The sequence below is a fragment of the Lemur catta genome, chromosome 12 (genome assembly GCF_020740605.2).
Source record: "Lemur catta isolate mLemCat1 chromosome 12, mLemCat1.pri, whole genome shotgun sequence".
NCBI classification, from domain to species: Eukaryota; Metazoa; Chordata; class Mammalia; order Primates; family Lemuridae; genus Lemur; species Lemur catta.
This window is the reverse complement of record NC_059139.1, coordinates 38,476,917-38,499,676: the sequence shown is the minus strand read 5'-3', so window position 1 is coordinate 38,499,676 and position 22,760 is coordinate 38,476,917. Positions and strand designations below refer to the sequence as shown.

At 37.1% G+C, this 22,760-nt stretch overlaps 1 protein-coding gene across 1 annotated transcript in view; it reads right to left on the bottom strand.

The window, feature by feature from the left end:
• ZSWIM6 (zinc finger SWIM-type containing 6) overlaps positions 1–22,760 on the bottom strand; it is a 180,193-nt gene that overhangs the window by 47,151 nt on the left and 110,282 nt on the right. Inside the window, exons 2-4 of the mRNA XM_045566572.1 lie at positions 20,114–20,470; positions 5,287–5,435; positions 1,846–1,996 (exon numbers count right to left, since the gene is read on the bottom strand). Coding sequence (XP_045422528.1) covers positions 1,846–1,996; positions 5,287–5,435; positions 20,114–20,470 — 657 coding nt within the window. The remainder of the gene's footprint in view (positions 1–1,845; positions 1,997–5,286; positions 5,436–20,113; positions 20,471–22,760) is intronic.

Here is a 22,760-nt window from a genome sequence, read left to right as displayed (position 1 = left end):
GGCAAGAAGTTGTGCTCTTTACTGTGGACTAAAATCAAAGAACTTGTATAAAGCCTGGTGCTTAATTAGAAAGTAGTCCATCAGAAGGTAAAACTAGAATCAGCTGGTGTAAATTTCCACCTAATGAGAATATATACTTTTGATTGAGGGTTAAGGTACATAATTTTCAAAACCAACTTGGAAAAGTAAAATGTGACTATGAATTAAATGTTAACACTGCAAATTTTATCTGACTATATCACTCGTGCTTTTTTGGTAACCAAAAAATTAAGCTGGTATTTTCTTCCTAACCAGTTATTTGTAATTCTAAGTTTCTCTAAGTACCAAAGTAAAACTAATTTAATATTAATCCAATACTTTTTCCTTAAATAATCTTCTTCATTACAGTTTTTTAATGCTAGTCCTTTTTACTTTTATAAACTAGCTAGTCAATTCAACATGTATTAATACTACAGAGTTACAAAATGGAAAAGGGTTTACTTGAAAAAGTAAACAATTCAGTATTCTATAAAAATATTAGTTTAAGCCGTGCATTACACTGTGTTCCCTAACCATCACACTGTGCCCCCAAGCATCATTCCAATACACTGAAACTATCTACTGTAGTTACAGACTGATTTAAATTTTGATTGAGGAAAAAGGCCACTACCATTATTTCAGGAGTGCCAAGAAAAGTACCAAGATTAAGTTATTACAACATACTTAAGAAAAAATGCCAGGGAAAAGGGTTAACAATATCTAAGAGTTGTCAAGTAGCAGACATATACAAAAAAACATCAAGAGTTTCTGTCCACAGCCAAGTTTCTGAATGCATATCCTACTAATAGGAGAAAAGAAACATGTCAAATTCTTTACCAACTTGCTTCATCATAACCCTAGATTACACAGTGTCATCTAGTGGAACTCTCCTAACCTCCTAACTTAAGTTTCTTTATCTATGAAACAGTTGATCTCAAACATCCCTTCCAATTATGATCAAGTGGTATCTTCACAGAAAATAGTTTCTCTTGGTCTGGATTAGACCTGGGATCAGTCATCATGATGTGGTCCATCATTAGCCAAGAAAAATTTCATTGAGACTAGGATCTTCTAGTAAATATAACCAGAATTTTTATCTCCTAAACTTAATACAGGCACTGATGTAATATTTGTCAAAAATTTCATTTGTCCCTTATAGATTTCTTAATAGAAAGACAAGATAGCAAATATATCATTTATTGCTTCCCTAGCAGTGAGCACTGGGTAACAAGATTCATCCCAACAAAAGTCCCAGTATTCTTTCAATGAACATAACTAGTGGACTTCTCATTTTTTCAACTACCTGTTATATTTATATCTTTAACTAGCAGGGATTTAGGAAGCAGTAGTATTAGAGTTTGCTTTTCCATTCTGAGGACCAACAGTTCCTCTAAATGTATAGCAGCCAAAAATAATATAAATCCAAACTACTTTTGATAATTCCAGTGTGGGAAGAAGAGGAAGGGAGACTCCAGATTTTAGCTGAATTGATTACAACCTTAATCTAGAAATAAGTAACCAGCTCCATAATACAAAACAGCTATTTTAGAATAATACAGCTTTTTTCTGTGAATATTTAAATGCATATTCCTGTGCTTACCTTTCTCAAGATCAGGCAATTCACCCAAAACCCTGCCAAGGTTGTTTTCTGTAAATGCCAGCCTAAATCCTCCTTCTTCCTGTTCTTCTAACCAGCGTATATTGACTACAAGTTCCATGTATGAGCAGCTCTCTCTCCAGCAATACAACAACCATGTCCTTAAAACATTCAACCACGGTGTTTATCCATACACAACTCAATGGCAATTTGTCAGGAAACGTACTTACCCAGCTCATCCCAGAGCTGCCTATATTTGTCAGTCATTGCAGTGCCTTGTTGCCTCCAAAGTGACAGGCGGGGGTCAGCCATGAATTGCTCTGTTATCAAGGTCAACATGCGAGCCCCATTGGAGTCCCTCATCTTCAACATTTCCCGCACCTGATGGGGAAACTAGACCTTTAGAAAAATGTTTTAAAAAAAACCAAACAAACCCCAAAACAGCCCACACAACACAAGAGGCTTTTCTCTATTTCTTCCTGAGAGATGGAGGTTAAGCCTTCATACCAGCCCTCTTAAGTAAACCCTAAATAGCAATTTAATCAAACAAATTATCGTTGATTACTTTAAACTATGTTTTAAAATTCATATGAAGAAAAGATGTTTCCCTAACTTCTCAATTCCAAAAATTTTTTGGATGGGTCTCATATATCTGATTAAGGTAAGTGATTAAATCTCGTTTCATATGTCCAGTACGAACATTTTTTTCGAGGTCTTCTTCAAAGTATCTCTCTTATCTAAACCAAGTACACTGTGATTCAAGATTATACTCCAACAAAGTAGGCATTCATGCTTTGACAAACCACTGAAGTGAAATCTGGCATTGGAAACAGGTATCTGAACCTAACTAGTTTAACAAAACAGGTTTTAGCAAGGTGCTCCTGCTTCCTTGCATAAGACGAGATGCCAGAACTTTGCTAGCCTAAAGAAATACAATACCAAAACAAACATAGCAAATAGTCTGGCACCTTCCTGACTCTCCAACTGAGCGTACTTATCACCAGAGAAGTAGAGCCTGAGCAGAGTTCATTGAGAACACTTTAGGGATCTTCCAAATAGATCTGATAATGATAGAATCTGTCCTTTAGTTTTTTAAAAAAACAGTTTTATTGAGACATAGTTCATACACCATACAATTCACCAATTTAAACTGAGAATTCAATAATTTTTAGTACAGTCATGGAGTTGTGCAAGTCCTTCAGTTTTTAAGATAAATTAGTAATTTCGGTAAGTTCTTTCTCACTGAAATTTTTTTACATGAAGAGCAGCAGCATATTTCTGTTCACTCAGATGGGATTGTTATTGCAATGGTAAGAGGAAATCGGCAGGGTTGTAAGTTCAAGAACTCTGTTCCTTTATTATGGTGATCCATGAAGCAGAATAACCACTGATCTAATAAGTTAACGTGGCCTCTCAAGCTGGAACCTCGAGCTCTGCCCATTACTTTTGTGCTACATTTCCCAAATAAAAGAAAGAAAAGAAACACAAGTCTCTGTGTTTCCTAAGTCTCTCTGTAGGAAACCCTAAATGAAACCATACATTCCAAAGGTGTGTGCTACTATGTATTCAACAAATGAGAATTCCAGCTGAAAACCAGTTGTCCTTGTAGGAAATTACTGGAGCAAGGTCATAAGCAGTAGAAAGGGGTTGGGCCAGGGGGGATTTTTCCAGGATTCTCTCTATGTGAAAGGCAAATAAAGGAGAAAATGGCAGATCTTTAATAAAGCAGCCCAAATGGAGGAGGCCAACAGATCCTGTCTCAGGCCTTTCCCCTGATGAGAAATGGTTCTCCCCCACCTGCTTTAGAATTTGAGCCTTATAAAGAACTCAAAAGTACTTCTACCCTGAATCACAAAGCTTGTGTTTCCAGAAGGGTTATTTCAGTAATCCTACAAAGAAGTTTATTTCCACTATTGAAGCACTAAAAAGTCATGAACAGGCGAAGACTAGGAGGAAGAAAAGGAGTTGCCGTTTATTGGGTATCACTGGGTTTTACATTTATACTTACCATTTAATCTTCACTACAACTATGCAATATAGGCCGGATCATAACCCCCATTTTATGAATTATAAAGCCAAGCCTCCTAGAAGCAAAGTAACTGCCCAAAGGACAGGGGAAATAGCTGGGATCAGAACCCAGATCTGTCTTAACTCCAGCAGTTATGCTATTTTTAAAATCAGATGTTGCTATTACTTCACATGGCAAATGCAATGTGTATATAATATACAGGGATAAAAATAACAACTTCAGACCAGTTTAATACTACATCTTTCACATGGCTTCCCCTAGGCCACAGTATACTCTTTGCTGAAATGAGAATACATGAAATACTTCCTATGTGTCTAAATATACCAAACCTTTTACCAGTGTATCAATGAATTTGATTTAATATTTATTTACCTGATAGATTTCTAACCTATTACTCAGCAACAGCAATGAAAAGAAATGCTTTATTACTAAGCATATAAACTAGAACTCTATATTAACCAGCACTCAAGTACCTCTATACTCTAACAGTAATTAATTTTCAGATTGTTGACTTTGAGGCATTACATGAGTTTGAAGTGCCTGCGAATTACCAAAGACTGATGAAATCATGTATGAAGTAGTTTTAGAGTTAAATATATTTTATTGTAATCTAATTATTGGAAAATTGATAGTGTACATATGGATAAATCTTTATTAACAGGGTATTGATTAATCAGAATATACTATTTCCTAGCTATACCCAATAACAGAGTTTAATTCTTCTGAACTAGAAAAATCTTTTAGTTATTTTGAATATTAAAGAAGCTATTTAACAAAAATATCAATTAACACAGTTATCCATTCCCTTTAAACCATTTTAATACATTATCTATAATGATGGCTGTACTCCCAATGAAAATAAATATATTGATTTAATATTATTTAAAAAGCATTTTATCCACTATTTAGAAATGTGTTTACAGTACTCAAAGTTCTGTATAAAGCAACACACATAGTTTCTGCTCACAAGGAACTTATGACCAAAATAATTTTAATTCTTGGGCCATCAATTTTTGGTGATGAAAATGAACAGCAGACACCAACATTTAACACTATTATCACAGCAACTTTAGGAGATATGTTATTATTAGCTAATTTCATAAAAGATAAGGAAACTGATAAATAATTTGCTAAGGTTCATACACTTGGAAAGATCTAGAACTTAGACTTACACTGAGAACTGTATGACTGTAAAACTCATGTTTTTGAAAATAACTTAAACTCATTGACATTATTAACCTAAATATACATAGCACATTTTAAGGATTATATTTAAAACTATGTTATACTTGGGAAACTTAACTAGAAAAAGAAAAAAACTTGAAAAGATGGCATTTTAAATAATAGTAAGCCATTTTATTTTGCTTTTACTATTCTAAGAGCTTTTTCAAAATTGTATAAATTATCACTATTTTATTAATAGGAACTGAGAGAGACAAAAATGTTCCACATCTTGTCTAAGGTCATCTAAGCAAATAAAAGCTTGCATTACACCACAAAAGTTTCTATTGGTCCATTAACTTAGACCCTGTTCTTAATTTCTTTAAAAAAAACCTTTATTCTATTGTAAACATGGTCATATATAGATCGTTCTTATATGTGTATATATTTAGAATATTTCTTTAAAAATAAACAGTCATACCTTTGCAAAGAGTAAATTAAGCTGCTTCCCTGATCCGTGGTACCCGCCCTGGGAAAGGAACAGTTTAACCTGTTCTTGAACCTGCTCTTCATCTAAGTGCCAGCAGTTTTCATCATCTATACTAGCACCTGCTGTTGGATCAGGAGCACCTAGAAATAGAAAGAAAAAAAAATAACACATATGCTAGATAAAAACTCTGTGCTAAAAGGATTCTGAAATAAGCTTGAAAATAATTATGATTCTCTATTTTTGCCTACTTTTTAATCCAATCTCAATTTCAGTTATACATACAAATAGATGACTGAAAATAAAAACAAGAATCACTCCTTTATTTCCAGGACCTGCCTAATTTGTGCTAAGCCAAATGCAGATTACTTTAGAACTGAGATATTTCCTTTTTTTTTAGGAACAGAGACTCTGTCTTTGGAGATGAGTTTACAGGTTCTCTAAAGAATTAAAAAGTCACAAATGTTTCATTGTAAATATGTGATGCTTACAAAGCTCTACTGTGTAGGACATGCTAGAAAAATGTTTTTCAAAGACATTAGAAAAATGTGAAACAAGTAAACTTAGCAGAGTATTTCTCTCTTCATATGTTAATTCAAAAAGTTTTCACCATTATGTTCTGCTGTATAAACTACATGCTGACATAAGTCTTTAGTTGCAGAAAACCAAAGATTAAAAAGGGAAATCAAGCCTCATGGGAACAGGCAGTGCAGCTGCTGTACTAAACCAGGTTGTAGTATCACCTTGCCAAACTGCATAAATATTTTATTGCTGAAGTACACACAAAAGGTAACAGCTATGTCATAAGCACTATGTGTGTAGACTACCTTAGAAATTCAAAAATTACACAGATATTTAGGCAGGTAAAAATTACATTTCATTATTCTTTAATAAAATAAAATGGTATTTTAAGGTCTCAGATCCGTAAGTAATACAAAATATTTCAAATCTAAAAACCATTCATCCCTCATGTTTTATCTGTTTATCAACCCTTAAAAATACGTTTGTAGGTGGGGTTTTGCATTATTTTTCTTGTCTTCTAATGATAAATGCAGACGCCATTAACCAAGGAAATAATCACTAGCATCTGCTTAGAACCAGGATCTACTAGTCCCTACTATTAATAGTTCCTAGAAGAAGGCAGTAGGTCTGTGAACATCCCTGGAATAGTGTATGTTCATTCATTCTTTCATTCATTCAGTCATTTAGCACATTTTCGGAGTGCCTGAAATTGTGCCAGCCTCTCCTGCCAGACTTGGGGATAGAATGGTGTACAAAATAGACAAGAGTTCCTGGCCTCACCAAATTTAACAGTGTAATTCAGTGGCTTTCCAACTTTTTTGACCAAGACCCACAATAATAAATACATTTTATATCATGCCTAATACACTTATGTGTCTGTGTGCTTATATGATTACAGCTACCTATTTATCTGCAGCAAAAGTTTGATGGAAAAAAATCCTTACTATAAGTGAAGAAGTATGATATTTTCTATTAGATTTCATTTTCTAAAAAGGGCTTGCCACAATTTTATAAACTGATTTCATAACCTATAATGGGTTGCAACCCACTATTTGAAAAACAGTTTTAAGTGATCAAGATAAAATATCAATCTAATAATCATACATATAAATGTCTAATAATAAGTGGTAATAATTACCCAAAGGAAGAAGACAGGGTGCTGGAAGACTCTACAGCAGAGAGCTCTGACTTGGCCTTGGATTGCTGGGGTAAGCACACCTTGAGGAAATGGCACGAAGCCAAGATCTGCCTTAAGTAGATTAGAAGTTAATTAGAAGCTAACTAAAGGCACAGAAAGGAAGGGATAGGTGTGCATGTGAAATGAAGAAAAGAACTTGGGCAGAGGATGTAAGAAGGCAGGAAGAAACATGATTTGTTAAGGGGGAAAAAGACAGTCCATGCAATCAAGAGTAGAGAATGAGGGGAAGAGCAATACAAGATAATCCTGGAGAAAAGCAGTGGGGGCAGACTCTGAGGGCCTTGGCTGGTGAGGAGCTTAGTTTTTTTCCCTAAGAGTAATGAATGGGAATTTATGACAAGGTTGTCCAAAGCTGAAGAATGGACTACTCTAGATAGTAAAAGACATAAAAAATATTTTCTCCTGATGTGCATCAATTTCAACATTCCTACTGTAGAATATTATGCAGTCATAAAAGTGAAGGTGGAGATTCTCTATATACTACAATGGAAAGATGTCCAGGACATACTGTTGATTGAAAAAAATGTAGAGGAAAAGTTTACATAGTCTACCACCTTTCAGGTAAATAATGAGGTTTTAAAAAGAGCTACGTGTATCTCCCTACATATGCATGCAATATCTTAGAAGGACGTTTAAAATGAGTACAGGTAACCTAGTTACATGGGGGAAGCAGATGCTTCCTTGAATACTTTCTCATACTTTTAAAATTTTGGAACTATGTAAATATATATTTACGTACCTAAAAATATCACTTTATCTAAAATGTGAAGGATGTGTTAGGGAACAAAAATATATAGTAATAGTAAGCTATTCTAATGGTCTGCACACAGGATCCTGACGATAGCTTAAAAAACAGGAGTGAGAGCAAAAATGGAGAATCTGGCAGGATACTGGGACACAAACACAAGACTTGGTGAAGAAGTGAATATGTGAGGTATGGGAGATCAGAGGTGGAGACAGACACAGGTTTCTAGATTAAACAACTAGACAGAACACTGGACAACTCACTGACACACACGCCACCAGAGAAGAACCAGGCTTGAGAATGGGAGGGCAGGGTGGTCATGAGTTCAGTGTTAGACGTGGAGAATTTGAAGTACCTTTGAGACAGCGCAGAAGAGGAGAGAGGATTTCAAGAGGGGAGCGGGCACGCTATGGGAGGCAGTACTGGCTGAGAAGAGCATCTAGGACCAAGCCTTAAGGAAGGCCAACATTTAAAGGCTGGGTAAGAGAATGAGTAAGGATGGCAGTGGGAATGAGTGGTCTCTTGGGAAGCACTAGAGAGACCAGCTCTTTCATAAGGAAGAAAAAGTTGTTTCAAGCAGGGACCGGACAACTAGGTAGATGTTTAACTCCATGAGAGCAAGAATTTTATCTGCCTTGCTTACCACTGCTTCCTAACAGGCAGCCACTATCAGGTAATCAAGTACTGGGAGGAAGTGGGGGAAAGAGGGAGGGAGAAAGGCGTTGTATACATTTCCTCCCCTGGGAAAGGATTCTTATCACACAGGATGATGACTTTTCTCCTCACAATGTCACCTGGAGGCTGGTATAGATCATGACTCCCATTCTACAGGAGGAGAAATAGGTTCCAAGTGGCTGTGACTCATCCATAGCCACACTGCTACACCCAGTCTCCTGATTTTCTTCCCTGCCAATGAACATATCCCAGAAACTTGGAGCTAAAGTTGAGCCCTGAGGTCACCAAGACAGGGGTTGTCAACCCTAAAGCAAAGATAAATTTAAGGAAGGGTACTAGTATGTTTGTAGGCATTGGTTAGCATGTTTCTCTTTTATGGGAAGCTTTAAGGACACACACTGCTGTGAAGAGTTAACTATTAGGTCTACACCTGTATTCCACAGAAATTCAGAGCCCCTAATACAGCCCATCTCTTTGATTCTAGGGAATCTCATGCGTGCATGACACACACACAAACACCACTGCACAAAGATAGCTATAGATTCTTCATCCGAATGTATCAAGAGACTTTCCAAACAACTAAACTACAGGATCCAGACTTAGTATTTTTAAGTTCTTCCCAACATCCTCTTTCGAAATCTGTCACATCCATCCTTATCCTCTTCCTAAGGAAAACTCCAGAATAGCTACTAATCATTCATTTCCACTGTTCTCCTGATAAACTGAGCTAAATAAATCCAATTTCTGTCCTCACGGTGGTTATTACTCTCAACTATTGTGATTTTTAAAGTTGTTGTCTGTTGGTTACCAAGGGCCAAAGTCCACAAGGAGTCTTGCCCAGAACTGCTCATACGGGGGCTGATTCCTGTGGCATGGCTGGAGACACTCAGCTGCTTGGGGCACAGAGTGTGAGTTTAGGTTTAGTTTGCCACAAAAATAGCCAAATATTAAAATGTTTAAATAGGATGTCAGTTGGGCATCCTATTTAAAAGTAGATGTGAATGTAAACTGGAGAAAATCCCAGTCTTGTCCTATGGCCTAAACTGGCAAAGTGGTCTACATGCAGATATCCTCAGAAAACTTTAGGATATACTCGATTTTTTTCATGCTAAGAGGGAGAAGCGATATATAGAAGAATCCAGAAATCACTCTTTACTTGAATTATGTATTTTTTCCCTTAAAATCTGGTAAATTTTAAAAACACTATCATTTTTTTAAAAAATTTGATAGATTTTGAAACTGCTGTAATGGACCATCTAATTTACATACATACAGATTTTGGTTCTTGCCCGGAATGCTACTAGAAATGTCTAATAGCAAATGGATAAATAAATAAATTATGTTTTCTCAAGTTTTTAAGAAAATTAAGTGCTATGGTTTGTATATCTGTCCCCTCCAAAACTCATGTTGAAACTTAATCCCCAATGTGGCAGTGCTGAGAGGTGGGGCCATTAAGAGGTGATTGGATCATGAAGGCTCTGCCCTCATGAAAGGATTAATCCATTCATGGATTAATGTATTAGTGGCTTAATAGTCTAATGGGTTACCATGGGAGGGGAAGTGGCATCTTGAAGAGAAAGAGACTTGAGTTAGCACGTTACCATGCTCAGCCTGAGGCTGTCACCAGATGCAGCCCCTCAACACTGGACTTCTCAGCCTCCATCACTGTTAAGAAGTAAACTCCTTTTCTTTGTAAATTAACAAGTTTCAGGTATTCTATTGTAAGCAACAATAAACAGACTAATACAGTAAGGTTTTGGATTTTATTTTTTATTTTTATTTTTTGGTAAGCTAGTATTAGAATAAACTTACTTCCTGAGAGTATTGGAGAAAAGAGGAAGGCATTAGAGAAGAAAATGTCTCAAAGTTTACATACTAGTTGAGAGGATGTACAGAGCTCCTAATCCTGAATTAGAAACTCAGTTCTAGGCACCATTTGGTAAAACTATGCATCCTCCAGCAAATCACTTAAGCTCCTTAGGTCACCATTTCCTCAACTCCAAAATTCTATAATGTATAAGTAAAAAATTAACAGACCAAAAAAAAAATAAGATATCTGCTCATGTAATATAGAAAACTTCCTAATTTAGTATTAAGAATGCAAGCAACGGCCGGGCGCAGTGGATAACACCTGTAATCTTAGCACTCTGGGAGGCCGAGGCGGGTGGATCGCTCAAGATCAGGAGTTTGAGACCAACCTGAGCAAGAGCGAGACCCGTCTCTACTAAAAAATAGAAAGAAATGATCTGGCCAACTAAAAATATATATAGAAAAAATTAGCCAGACATGGTGGCGCATGCCTGTAGTCCCAGCTACTTGGGAGGCTGAGGCAGTAGGATCGCTTAGGCCCAGGAGTTTGAGGTTGCTGTGAGCTAGGCTGACGCCACGGCACTCACTCTAGCCTGGGCAATAGAGTGAGACTCTGTCTCAAAAAAAAAAAAAAAAAAAAAAGAATGCAAGCAAAGATAACTGGTGGATAAATAAAACATAAATTTACTCTATATACAACTCAACATTCTAGGAATAAGACATATACACTATATATTGCAGACCAGGAAATTAAATGTCTACAACAATACCACCCACCACAGTGAAAATTAATGTATTTAACTTTAATGCTAAGATTTAACTATTTAAATCCTAATTTCTTGATTGCATGCATTATACAGTGTTACCTAAGCCTTATATAAAATGTAAGATTTGCAAAATTTATTTCTGCTTGTTAATGGCTGTCTAAAATCAAAGGCAAACCTCTCAGCATTTAGCCTTGAGAAGGCAATGCAGAAAGAAACATAATTCATGGATTTATGCATTTGCTATGAGATATTCCCCAAGTTGGGCAGGAACCAGAATCTGTATGTAAGTAAATTAAATGGTCCATTAAAATGTTTTAAAGCCTATCATGTTTTTTACCCTTATTTATATTTATAATTATAAATGCTGTAATATTTACAACTGTATAATTAATCTTTGTGATCATTTTATTACAGAGGCTTAATTCTTCAAAGTTTCAAGCCTTCAGGGAAAGTGAAATTATTTCTTGAAAAAAAGTGAAACAGTGTGTCCCTCATTCCCAGATACGGATGTACAAGTTTGATTCACCCTCCTACCTTGATAATGTAATAGCACAGGAGGAAAGCAAAGGAGAACTCATGGACATGAAGAGCCACTAAATAAGTCTTTGGCTTCCCCTGTCTACTCTTGATCTGGTTCTGATTTAGTTTTGATTTACCCCAACATCAAAACTCCCTTACCCCAGTAGCTCTAAAAATTAAAAGCATATCAAAATTCCCAGAGCTGGGCATGGTGGCATGTGCTTGTAGTCCTAGCCACTCCGGAGGCTGAGGCAGGAGGATCGCTTGAGCCCAGGAGTTCGAGTCCTGCCTGGGCAACATAGCAAAACCCCAGACCTTTAAAAAAAAATTCCTAAGGCATACTGTGAAAGATAGACACCAAGACACCACTTCAGACCCATTGAATCAGAATCTTTTCCTGGGATAAAAAATGGAAGGGGGAATTGATATTTAGAGAATGTTAAGCATGGTGGCACATTCTGGATCTTAATAATGAAAATTAGTCACAATCCTGAGGTATCAGACAGACACCTCTCCAGTGTAGTAAATGAAGTATATTTAGGATATACTGAATGGGATATCTATCTCATGCCATGGATACAGCCACTTTTAAGAATTAGATAACATCAAATCATTCTGCAAATTTTAAACTGAGCTATGAAGACATGTTCACAATTGGCTTATGCTATGTCTGGTACATGGAGCTACCCAAAGCTTTGGGTTCTAATGGGGGGCTTAATGCTTTCTCTTCTCTTACTCTGCTGGAAAACAAATTCAAAACAAGAAAGAGTGAAAGGCTCTTTAACATTTTCATCTTAACCACGACCTAGCTGCAGTAACTCTGTTGTCTAAATAATGTTTTTACACATTTATATTTATGTAGCAGTGTCTCTTTTTGTTAAAATTAAATTGTCAAATTCAGTCTATTTAGGCAGAATGCAGGCAGCAGATGTCTACACTGCAGAGGTGATTAATTCAGTCTCTTTGGGGGGACCTACAGAAGAATGCCATCTCCTACAGTTTTAGCGTTTGCCATTAAAGCTAGGAAACATTAACTTGGTGGCTTACAAAGGCATTGGTACACCTGTCTTACAAGCTGAAAGCAAAATCCTGACATCAACTATTGGCACTGAGAGGGAAAAGGCAAACTTTAGTGATTTAGACTTAAAAAAAAAAGTCTTTCCTTAGAGCAAAAAAGAAAAGAACTAGAAGACCGCTGAAAAATAATGTGCACTGAATAAACACACACTTTAGAAATGCTTTGAATTTTAACCTTAATTAAATTCTCATTTCAAGGTGGTGACTAACTCATGCCTTCATTTCAATTTACAATCTTGTTGTAGCTGAAACAGCCAGATCCTTCATCACCTTCTATCCTCTATGGTCAGTCCATGTCATTCTACTGACATGATACAGTAGAGTGTCCTCTCAGAAAGCTGTTAGAGAACAATCTGTTTTCTTTATGGTGTGGGCTAATGACAGAGGAAGCCCTGGCATACCCCAGGTTCTGCACCCCCAACAAACCACCTTCCTTTCAGCTAAATGCCAAGAAAGTAAATAAGCAGCACTGTCATTGGCATATAACTCAGCGAACTCAAAGAGACCTGTCAGGGTTTATGGCCCCTCCTCTATTATTTCCCTCTCTTCTGACTTTATTACTCATCTCTTATTACCATTTAATTTACTTCAGGAGTTCAATAGTATACTTATATTCATGTACAGAAATAATGATGTATTTTATACAGATAAAAAGCAACAAAGTATGTGTACATTCTCCAATGCTTATTGAAAAATGCAGAGTATAAACACAGAGTGCATACCAGGTAAGTCATTTTCCATCACTAATCTAGTAAATGTATTAATGATTACTTGTTATACAAATATAAATATTTAAATGCAAAGTTCTCAGAAAGTCTTATTTTTCCATAATCCAACTTTTCAGATTTATTAAAAGACAACTACTATGTGTGCAGGCTTTAAGAACAATTTGTTCAGATTATTTTAAAAGACTTTTCAAAAACTGTCATTTTCCTCATCTATTCACCACTGCCCTTGAAGACTCACAGCAACTGCTACATCACAATGATGGTGGTAATAGCAACTCGTATTTACTACTTCAACCATCCTGATCTTCAGCAATAGGCACTCTTAATTGTCCACATTTTACAATTAAGGAAACTGAGGCCTGAGGAGATTCAGTTACTTGCCCGGGATAACAAAGCCAGAAGGCAAAGGACCAGCATTCTAACGGGCTGTCGAACTTCAAAGCTGGAACTCTTAAATACCCTGAAGGGTCTTATAGTGGGAGGTCTGAGAAGCCCATGCGTGGGGGAGACAGGAATAATAAGCTCATCCAGCCAACAGGGAGAGACTCAGGGGTCGGTTAAAAGACAGGGATGGGCGAGGAAACTGTGCACAGCTGGCAGTAATCCTTCGTAAAGACTGAGGGTTGCGGTGCTGTCACACATGACTGAACGGTGTGAGGGAAGACAAGTTTGGAGGCGAAGAGAGGATGAAGGTTACTGGGCTAAAAGTAACCTGGCTGTCTCTCCATTACCCTAGCAAATTTCTCATGGGCTGGAGATTTGTGATTTTTCCAAATTAAGAGATGTAAAATACTTCTTTCGTCCAAGTGAAATGTAAAACCTTTTCATGTGAAGAAAAATAGTATCACATATACATGATCATAGACTCCATCAATTTTTTTTACAAAACATACTTAAATCATATTACGGAAACATCAAGTTTTGGTTATAACTTAAGGGTTAAACTAGTAACTTTGGGAGGGAAATGTGGCAGCAATGACAAAACCCAAATTGCACATACCATTTGTTCTGGCATTTCCACTACTAAGAGCCTATTATTCAAAAATATTTGCACAAATTCCCACACACACACACAAAGAATGGTCACAGCAGCACTGTATATAGTAGGGGAAAATGCAAACAACTTCCTCAAAGTCATTCAGTAGGTTAACAGTTAAATATATCCAACTACGGAATACTACATTTTTTTTAATTAAAAAAAAAATTTTTTAGAGATGGGGTCTTGCCCTGTTGCCCAGCTGGAGTGCAGTGGTGTGATCAAAGCTCATGGTAATCTTGAACCCGTGGGCTCAAGCAATCTTCCTGCCTCAGCCTCTTGAGTAGCTGAGACTACAGACATGAGCCACCACACCTGGCTAATTTTTTAAATTTTTTGCAGAGACAGAGTCTTATTATGTTGCCCAGGCTGGTCTAGAACTTCTGGCCTCAGCCTCCCGAAGCACTAGGATTACAGGCATGCCTGGGCTTAAAACAGTAATAGAAAGATTCATACTAACATAATAAAATATTTGGAATATATTGAAGAAAAAACAGCAAACTGCAGAAAAATGGTTTTTAAATAGTTTCTTATTTTAAAATTTCACATATTATGTGTGCACATGTCTGTACATGTGTGTTCAAGAAGAAAAATGTCTCAAAGAATATAAACCATGCTGTCAGCTGTGGCTGCCTTGGGAAGTAAGGGTGTGCTGGAGGCTTAGGGAGCTGTGGGGAGTGGGGAACCAACAAGGACTTGCCTTTTTACACACTTCATATACATCTATACTACTATAATTTTCCCAACACGCATTCTTATTTTTAAAATTTCTTTAAGTTTCACACTACTGCACTCTGAGATAGTATAGTTTAAGCAACTTTAATGCTCTCCTATGGAATGTATTTGCTAATGATATTGACCACCAGGAGATCATACCTTTGTTTCACCAACTTCGTTAGCTTCACCAACTTAGTTGTTTCACAACTTTGTTAGCACCAGAATGTTCTGCGTTAGAAAGGATATGCTTGTAATAATCAAATTATCTCCCTAGGATACTTGCAAAAACTGGTTGCTAATGCAAGCTAAATTACAACGAACACAACCATCCACAGGGAAATAAAAGGCAGAGAGATGTGACATGAGGCATCCATGAGATGACTCCAGCTGTCACTTCCTGGTAGACATAAAACATGTATGTGTTCATGTCCTTGAATAATAAATCTTCCAGTCTATATTAAGAACAAAACAGAATGAAAACTGATAGTGCTACTTTTTGTTTAACAAATATGAGTGCTTATTACGTCGTAAGCATTGTGCTTAGGGAGGCTACCAAGATACAGAGGCCATAGTTTCACCCTGACGGAGCCTACAATCAAATGAAAAGTAAGAGCTATGCAATGAAGATGGATGGGACTGCTGAGTAGATTTGCTTGTTTATCTGCAAATATCTAGGAGAACCTGAACAGACTGATATTGCATAAGGTGGCTGTAATACAAAGACTTTCAGAGGCTAAGTTAAGCAGGACAGGTAAGCATGAATAGAATTCCTGGTCTTGGTTTTGTAAGAACCATGCTCAAACAAATGGAAATGGAAGAATACCACATACATGCACACCTGGGTGAAACTGCAAGGAGGTGCAGTATGGTGCAGTATGGCTCCTAGGTGCCTCCTATGTTTCTACAGATATATCACCAGCAAGGACAGAGACTCAGAAGTGGAAGAGATCTTAGATGTCATATGTTAACCCTCATCTGACATGTGAATAAATCCCTTCTGCATTTGGCTGACTGACATGGAATCTCTGGGCACAGGACAGGGAAGTGAGGGATGAGTCCAGCCTACTCTGGAGACTGGCTCAGGCCCTGGGAGTGAAAGGATCACTGAAATGATACCCCCCACCCCTTTCCTCTGTTCCAGCTTGGGGCCAATGCCATAGTTTCCCCTCAGTCTGTCCTTCTTTCTTACAGTCTGCCCATAGGGAGATCAGATCAGTAAAAGAACAAGAAGAGAGAAAATAGAAGAGGAGGAAATAAGTGCCAGAAAGTCAGGGGAAGCAAGCTGACCTCCAACTCTAGTATTACCCATCCCTCAACTGTTTCTGCACTCTTCTTAACTGTGGGTACTTATAGATACCCAACATGAGGTAAGCTCCTTTATCTTTTTTTATTACACATGTATACATCTTATCATTAAAATTCTCCAAATACTGTTAGAAAAGATTATGAGTATTTTAAATATGAGAAAAAATAAGTCCCATCCAAAGTCACGGAGGTAAAACGCAGTAGAGACAACACTGGCCTTCAGACCTCCAGATTTAAAGTTCAATGTTCAGTCCCTACACCACAATTTACCAATCTACAATACATCTCCTTTAACAGGAAGCATAAATGACAAGAAAAGGTCAAGCTGATTAACTAAGAGAGCGGGGTTAGTACTTAGAAATCAATAAATCTCTCGATAAGTACTTAGCAAAGATACCAGCTTCTTTTTGTAAGAATATGGAAGCTTTTATTAGAATATAAACCTAAGAGCAAACAATTTTGCTTAAGAAATACAGAGCAACAACTGGCAATCTCCTTGGTGGGCCATTAACATGAACTATCTTACAACCACTTTTAGCATGCAGTCACTAATTTTATAATCTAATTAAAATTATGTGGAAAATTTTATGAAAACACATAGAAATGTAAAAGGTCTGACAAGGACTGAACTATTATGATGACTAAGTCTATATTCCAACAAGCTTCACTGATTCTGTGACCTTGGATAAGTCACTAACCCATTCTGCCTAGTTTTTTCATCTACACACTATTGCAATTATACATTTGCAACATCTAGCTTACAAAGAAATTGTGACTGACAATGTGCATGAAAGAGACTTGAAAAAGCTTTCAATTTCTCAGGTCAAAATTCTTTAAAAAATAAAATATTTCAAGATAACAAGGAAAAGCAACCAATAGAATTTTAAGAAGCATTAGGATAAGTTCACAAGGAAAAGGGAAAAAACCTGCTGTTATCAACATATTTTGTATTCACTTAGAAATTATATTCTACCTTGCTTCCAAAAAGGATTTGGATAAGCTAAACCTCACCTTATGATACCAACTCATCAAGTCTAAATTATCTTAACCCCATTTATCTAGCAAGGTGAAAGTGATGCACTTCCTCAGAGAAAAATTAAATCCTCCCAATATTTATGTTCAAGACATTTTTCTCAATGAAAAAATTATATCTGCAAAACCATACAAGAAAGTACTGCATCAGAAATGGATATAAAAAGAGAAAATGCCTCACGTACAGATGTTTGGAGGCAGGTGGGACCACACAGCCAAACAACTGCAAAGCATTTTTAATCCCACCCCCTACTAAGTCATTAATCTAACAGTTAAAATAAAACCCACCAGGGAGCAGATTTCCCATTTCATCACTTAAGGTCGTGTCCTGCTTCCTACCTCTTCCTTTTTACCACTTGTCAAACTAGAACAGAAGGCAGGAAGGCAGCTCATGTAATTGGCCCATTTCCAGGTTGGGAGCAAATCTGATGATAAATTAAGTGACGAGAAAGCTGGTGGGATAAACTGCTCAAGTTCACTGCTCTCGTACACAAGCTATTTGAAAATCACACTGAGTCTAAAGCAAATTTGTATTCTGCCCTTGACAGTCCCTTAGATATCTTTTCTTTTTAATTTTAGAAACTATAAAAGAAATGTCATATGAACACATTTTCACATACAACTTCAGTGTACACTGTTTCATTAGTCCCACACTTCACCATAGAAATAAATTTTAAAATCTTTTAATAAGGAACTTTTGGGGCTGCTATCCTTCAAAACAAGCAAGACAAATGCAAAATAAGCATCTGATTATTGATATAGACCTTTGCTTAAACTAAAACTCAGAGAGCAAAGTGACCCTAATGGATCACATGACCTGGGGGCCGGGGGGTGGGGAAGGAAAAAAATTCAGTGCATAAAAGTTTGAAGAAATGGTATATCCTATTCTTCTGCCTCCAATGAACAATTTCATAAGCCACAAATAGGCTCCTGAGAAATCTCTGGGATGATTGTTAGCTGGGCTGAATCTTCACAAGGCAGCAAGATTCGAGACAGATGATATGACAGAGCAGAAGCCTACTTGAAAAGCCCTTGAATACATGTGCTTTTGGTGGGTTGAAGGTACTTCTGTGGCAGAATTGTTTACACTCCTGTTATTTAACATTGGCAGACTCTACCAAGTCAAATGCTTCATATACCTTATGATAGCTACTTTAATAAAGCTAAGCCTGATATGGGGAGCACTAGAGGAAATATAACTACATGGATTTTCTTCTGACATAAAAACCATCTTAAAAGTATCTCAAAGCACCAGGAGACTTGTAAAAGAATGTTCACAGCAGCTCTATTCAAGAAAAGGCCCATCAACAATGGAATGGACAAATAAACAGTGGTATTCTCACACCTTGAATACTCCAGTGCTGCGCTGTCCCATATGACAGCCACCAGCCACGTACGGCCAGTGAGCACTCGCGGCATGGCTACAGTGCGACTGAGATGAGTTGGAAAGTGTGAAACTGACACTGAAGTTGAGACTTAATATGAAGAAAAAGCTAAATATATCAACATTTTTGTTGAATAAAAATTTATAAATTTGTGCAATCTATTAATACGAATATGTTAAATCAGTATTTTGGACATACTAAGTTAAAGAAAACATACTACCAAAATTACTTTTATTTGTTTCTTTTTACTTTTTGAAATATGGCTATTAAAAAATGATCTCAAACTGCTTTCTTCAAACATATTTATTTGCTGTATCAACTATTGACTTTGAAGAAGACCTAAAAGAATAGGGTTGAATGACTTGTCCTATATCCTAAATCAATATAACTAAAGAAATGTAATGGTGTTAGGTCCCTGAGCTGCATAGTCAAGACTGCATTACTTTCTTCAACATATTTTTAAATATTTAAAAAAAAATGTCCAAATTCTTTAAAAGCACCAACAACCTATATTTTGGCAATATTATTTATCCTATATTAGTATACCATACGAAGTAAGTGGTATACTATATGAAATAAGTGGTGGGTATATTTCTAAAAAGTTGTCCATATATTCTTGTGAGTTGACATATTTTCCATGTACAAAATAAATACTTGATAAATATATTTACAAATAAATGAGATAACATGTTCAATGTATGAAAATTTTAAAAGAAATCTTTTTTGTGATTTCTTATATAAAATATTATACCCTAAACTCTCTCTAAAGAAGTTGTATTATTTTTCTAAAAATAATTTATTTTCTTAGCATGAGGCAGCCTGTCAGAACCTTTCCTGGAAAATACATTTTGAAAGAAAATGGAAAAATTCTGAATATGCACCAGTTTACTGACAAGGGTGAATTAACTGACTTAATCACCTGTTTACAAGCAAATTGTGATGAAAAAAAGAAACAAACCAAGTAAACCACCACGGACATATTTCCAAAAAGAGTGATACCTCCTCAAGTGTTTCACATAACTAATATCTAGTGTTCGATGAAATGTGACTAACTGTAAAGGAAGTATTAAGAGCCAAGCTTTAATGTGAGTGATTTTTCTGAGCACAAAAGGCTTGCCACCTAACACGAAACACTTCAACAGTAATGTTTTAATATACAAAGCTAAATTTTAAAATCTCTTTCAACTATCTAAGAGCAATGCTGATGACCTACTTCACATTTAATTCATTTGTTTGCAGAAGAATTGAATTTATAAATGAAAAAGGATTCAGAGAAGAAATTTATAGAGTCAATGTCTATACTCACCATGAACTTGGTTGATTTCTGAATTTTGGGAAAGAATTTCATCTGCTAATTTTTGAGCAGTTGGCAAAACTTCTGTGTGGTGCACTGTGATCAAATACTGTACAAACTTTTGTAGTTGGTCTCTATTCATTTGAAAGAGAGTCTCTGAAATGGGAAGATGCAGTTTGACCTGATCTGGCTTGCGGATGCGGTATAAAGACAATGCCACAACGTGGGCACAATAAAATATGTCCTTGTTTCCACAGCTGCAGGTCACTGAGGTAATCTTGCAACGATCAAAGCTGATGGCCACGTTGCAAACAGTTTCTGGCTCCGATTGTATTGCAGGTTCTGTCACTGTGCCGCTCAAGTGGAAACCTATGTGAAAGAAAGGGAGTGTTTAGCTTCTGCGTTCAGATGCTATGAAACGCTCTAATTCTTTGAAATGTGTGGGACTTGACAGCAGCAAGAAAAAAAATACGACAGCTTTCATTTTCAAGTAAAAACATTCAGGCCACCCCCTCTCTCCCCTTACAGGTAAAAACAAATGGTATTCAACAGACATGCTAAGGTATTTTATGCAACCATATGAAAACATGTATTGCAGTATACCACTATCATACCTATAGGAAGTTGTCAGATCACAGCACTACAAGCCATCATTACTCTACTCTGAATCTATTTTGGTATATAAGACAAAAATCTGCTAGATCAGCAGGATCACTGGTTTTCTTGTTTTTATTTTTTAAAGTAGAGTCAGGCAGCTCAAGCTTTCTTCTCACAAAAGCCCTCTCCCTTCCCTCCACCTCTATTCCAGGGAGTCACCAGCAGGCTCCAACAACACTGCAACTCTGAAGGGGTGCCTTTCACAAACTTTGATCAGAGAAATTTTTAAATTTCATAATCCTGTCTGCAGCACACATAACATATGCCCTGATACAGCAATTTCTATGAGCAGCAATAGTGGGGAGAACTGTAGAGTCCGGCAAATTCTCATACACATGGCAGTCTAAGTAAGTCATAGTGATTAATTTCCTTCCGTATCCCACACAGAGGAAAACTGGTACAAATGTAAGGTTGTTACATACACACACACACATACACACACACACACACACACACACACAAACACAAACACGATACAAAATCACCAAGGGGGAATGGGCCTTAGAGGCCTCATATCTTACACTTAGACCCACTCAGGAATCCTCTACAAGCTCCATGACCAATGGCCATTTGGCTGCTGCTTATAATGGTCCAGAGACGAGGCACTCACCCACCTGGGGAGCCATTCACCCTTGGACAGCACCAGCTACATTTTACAGCTGAAAACTTAAGTTTCACAACTAAAAACTGCCTCCCACCACCACTGCCCACCAGTCAGTCCTGGCCTACTTGGCCAGAGGACAAATCCTCCACTTTCCTTTTCCCTAAACGCATGGGAAGGTTATCCTGAATTGTTGGGGGAGGAGGTGCATCCATTCAGTTCCACCCTCTCTCTCTGAAAGCCACATTCAGTGGCCAAGGATAAGCCTGAAGCTATGGGAAGGTGATCCAACCTCCAGGACTCAGATTTACCAGGATTTCAGGTGCCTGCTGGAAACTTGAATGCTACAGTGAAGCCCTGGGCTCCCTTCTCAGCCTTCCACCACTTACCCTACTGTAGCAAAATTCATAGAGCTGGCCATTGTTTCTCCCAGTTCCCCTTTATTCTCAAAGACAAGGATCTTTACCATGCGGGGAACTCCGGGAGAGGTGGTGCACATGGAGCTGCAGAGATGAAACTTGAGAGTGACAGACAATGCCAAGAATTCACACAGAGGACATCCAAACCCCACTCACTGCCTTCCCCCCACAGAGCTACCCAGGCCAGAGAGCAGGAAGAAACACTACTCACATATTCTCCAATTTTGTTACTGAACATTTATTATTCTTGTAAAGCTCTTAAGAAAACAAACTATAAAATATTGGGACCTCCAAAACGACTTATTCCAAGAGATATGTGATGGCACAAATAAACACATATATGTCTTCTAGAATAACACCTCATTAATCTGATATCAGCAAAGATTAAGGTGTTTCATGAATGTTCATTTTCCAAGTAGCGCTAGATTATCTTTCAAGTATCCACACTCCTTTACAAATTCCAACCATTTTTGACAGAAATACTTCTTAACGTTGTAAATTCTACCCTGCCACCCTAACTGGCTGATCATTTAGGGGGTTACAAAGTGAGTGGGAAACGAGGCCCTATAACAGAAAACTGCAGGTGGCAGTATTTTTAAAGTAGGCTCTTTTTGTTACTTTTTTCCACTACCAGCTATCAAGATGACTCCTACTCTACACTGCTAGCCTTTTCTGCAGAAAATTATTTGCCCTCAGGTCAGCTGCACCTCCAATTGACAAGCTTTGTGGCAGCTATTTAATAATACTCAGAGGCCTATTTGTTTTGGGGGAAAGGGGTTTCCCTTACTTTTAGGTGAGAATGCTACCGGTGAGCGACTTTACCTTAAATACAGGAAAATTACACACACACATAATAGGCAGCTGGTATACTGCTTTCTAAGACTAAACAATACTGAGTCACCACGTAGGAATTCCACCAGGCCTTACTTCAGGATTGTATAGTAGTATAATCTGAACCCTCCAATTTCACAAACCTTCTTTG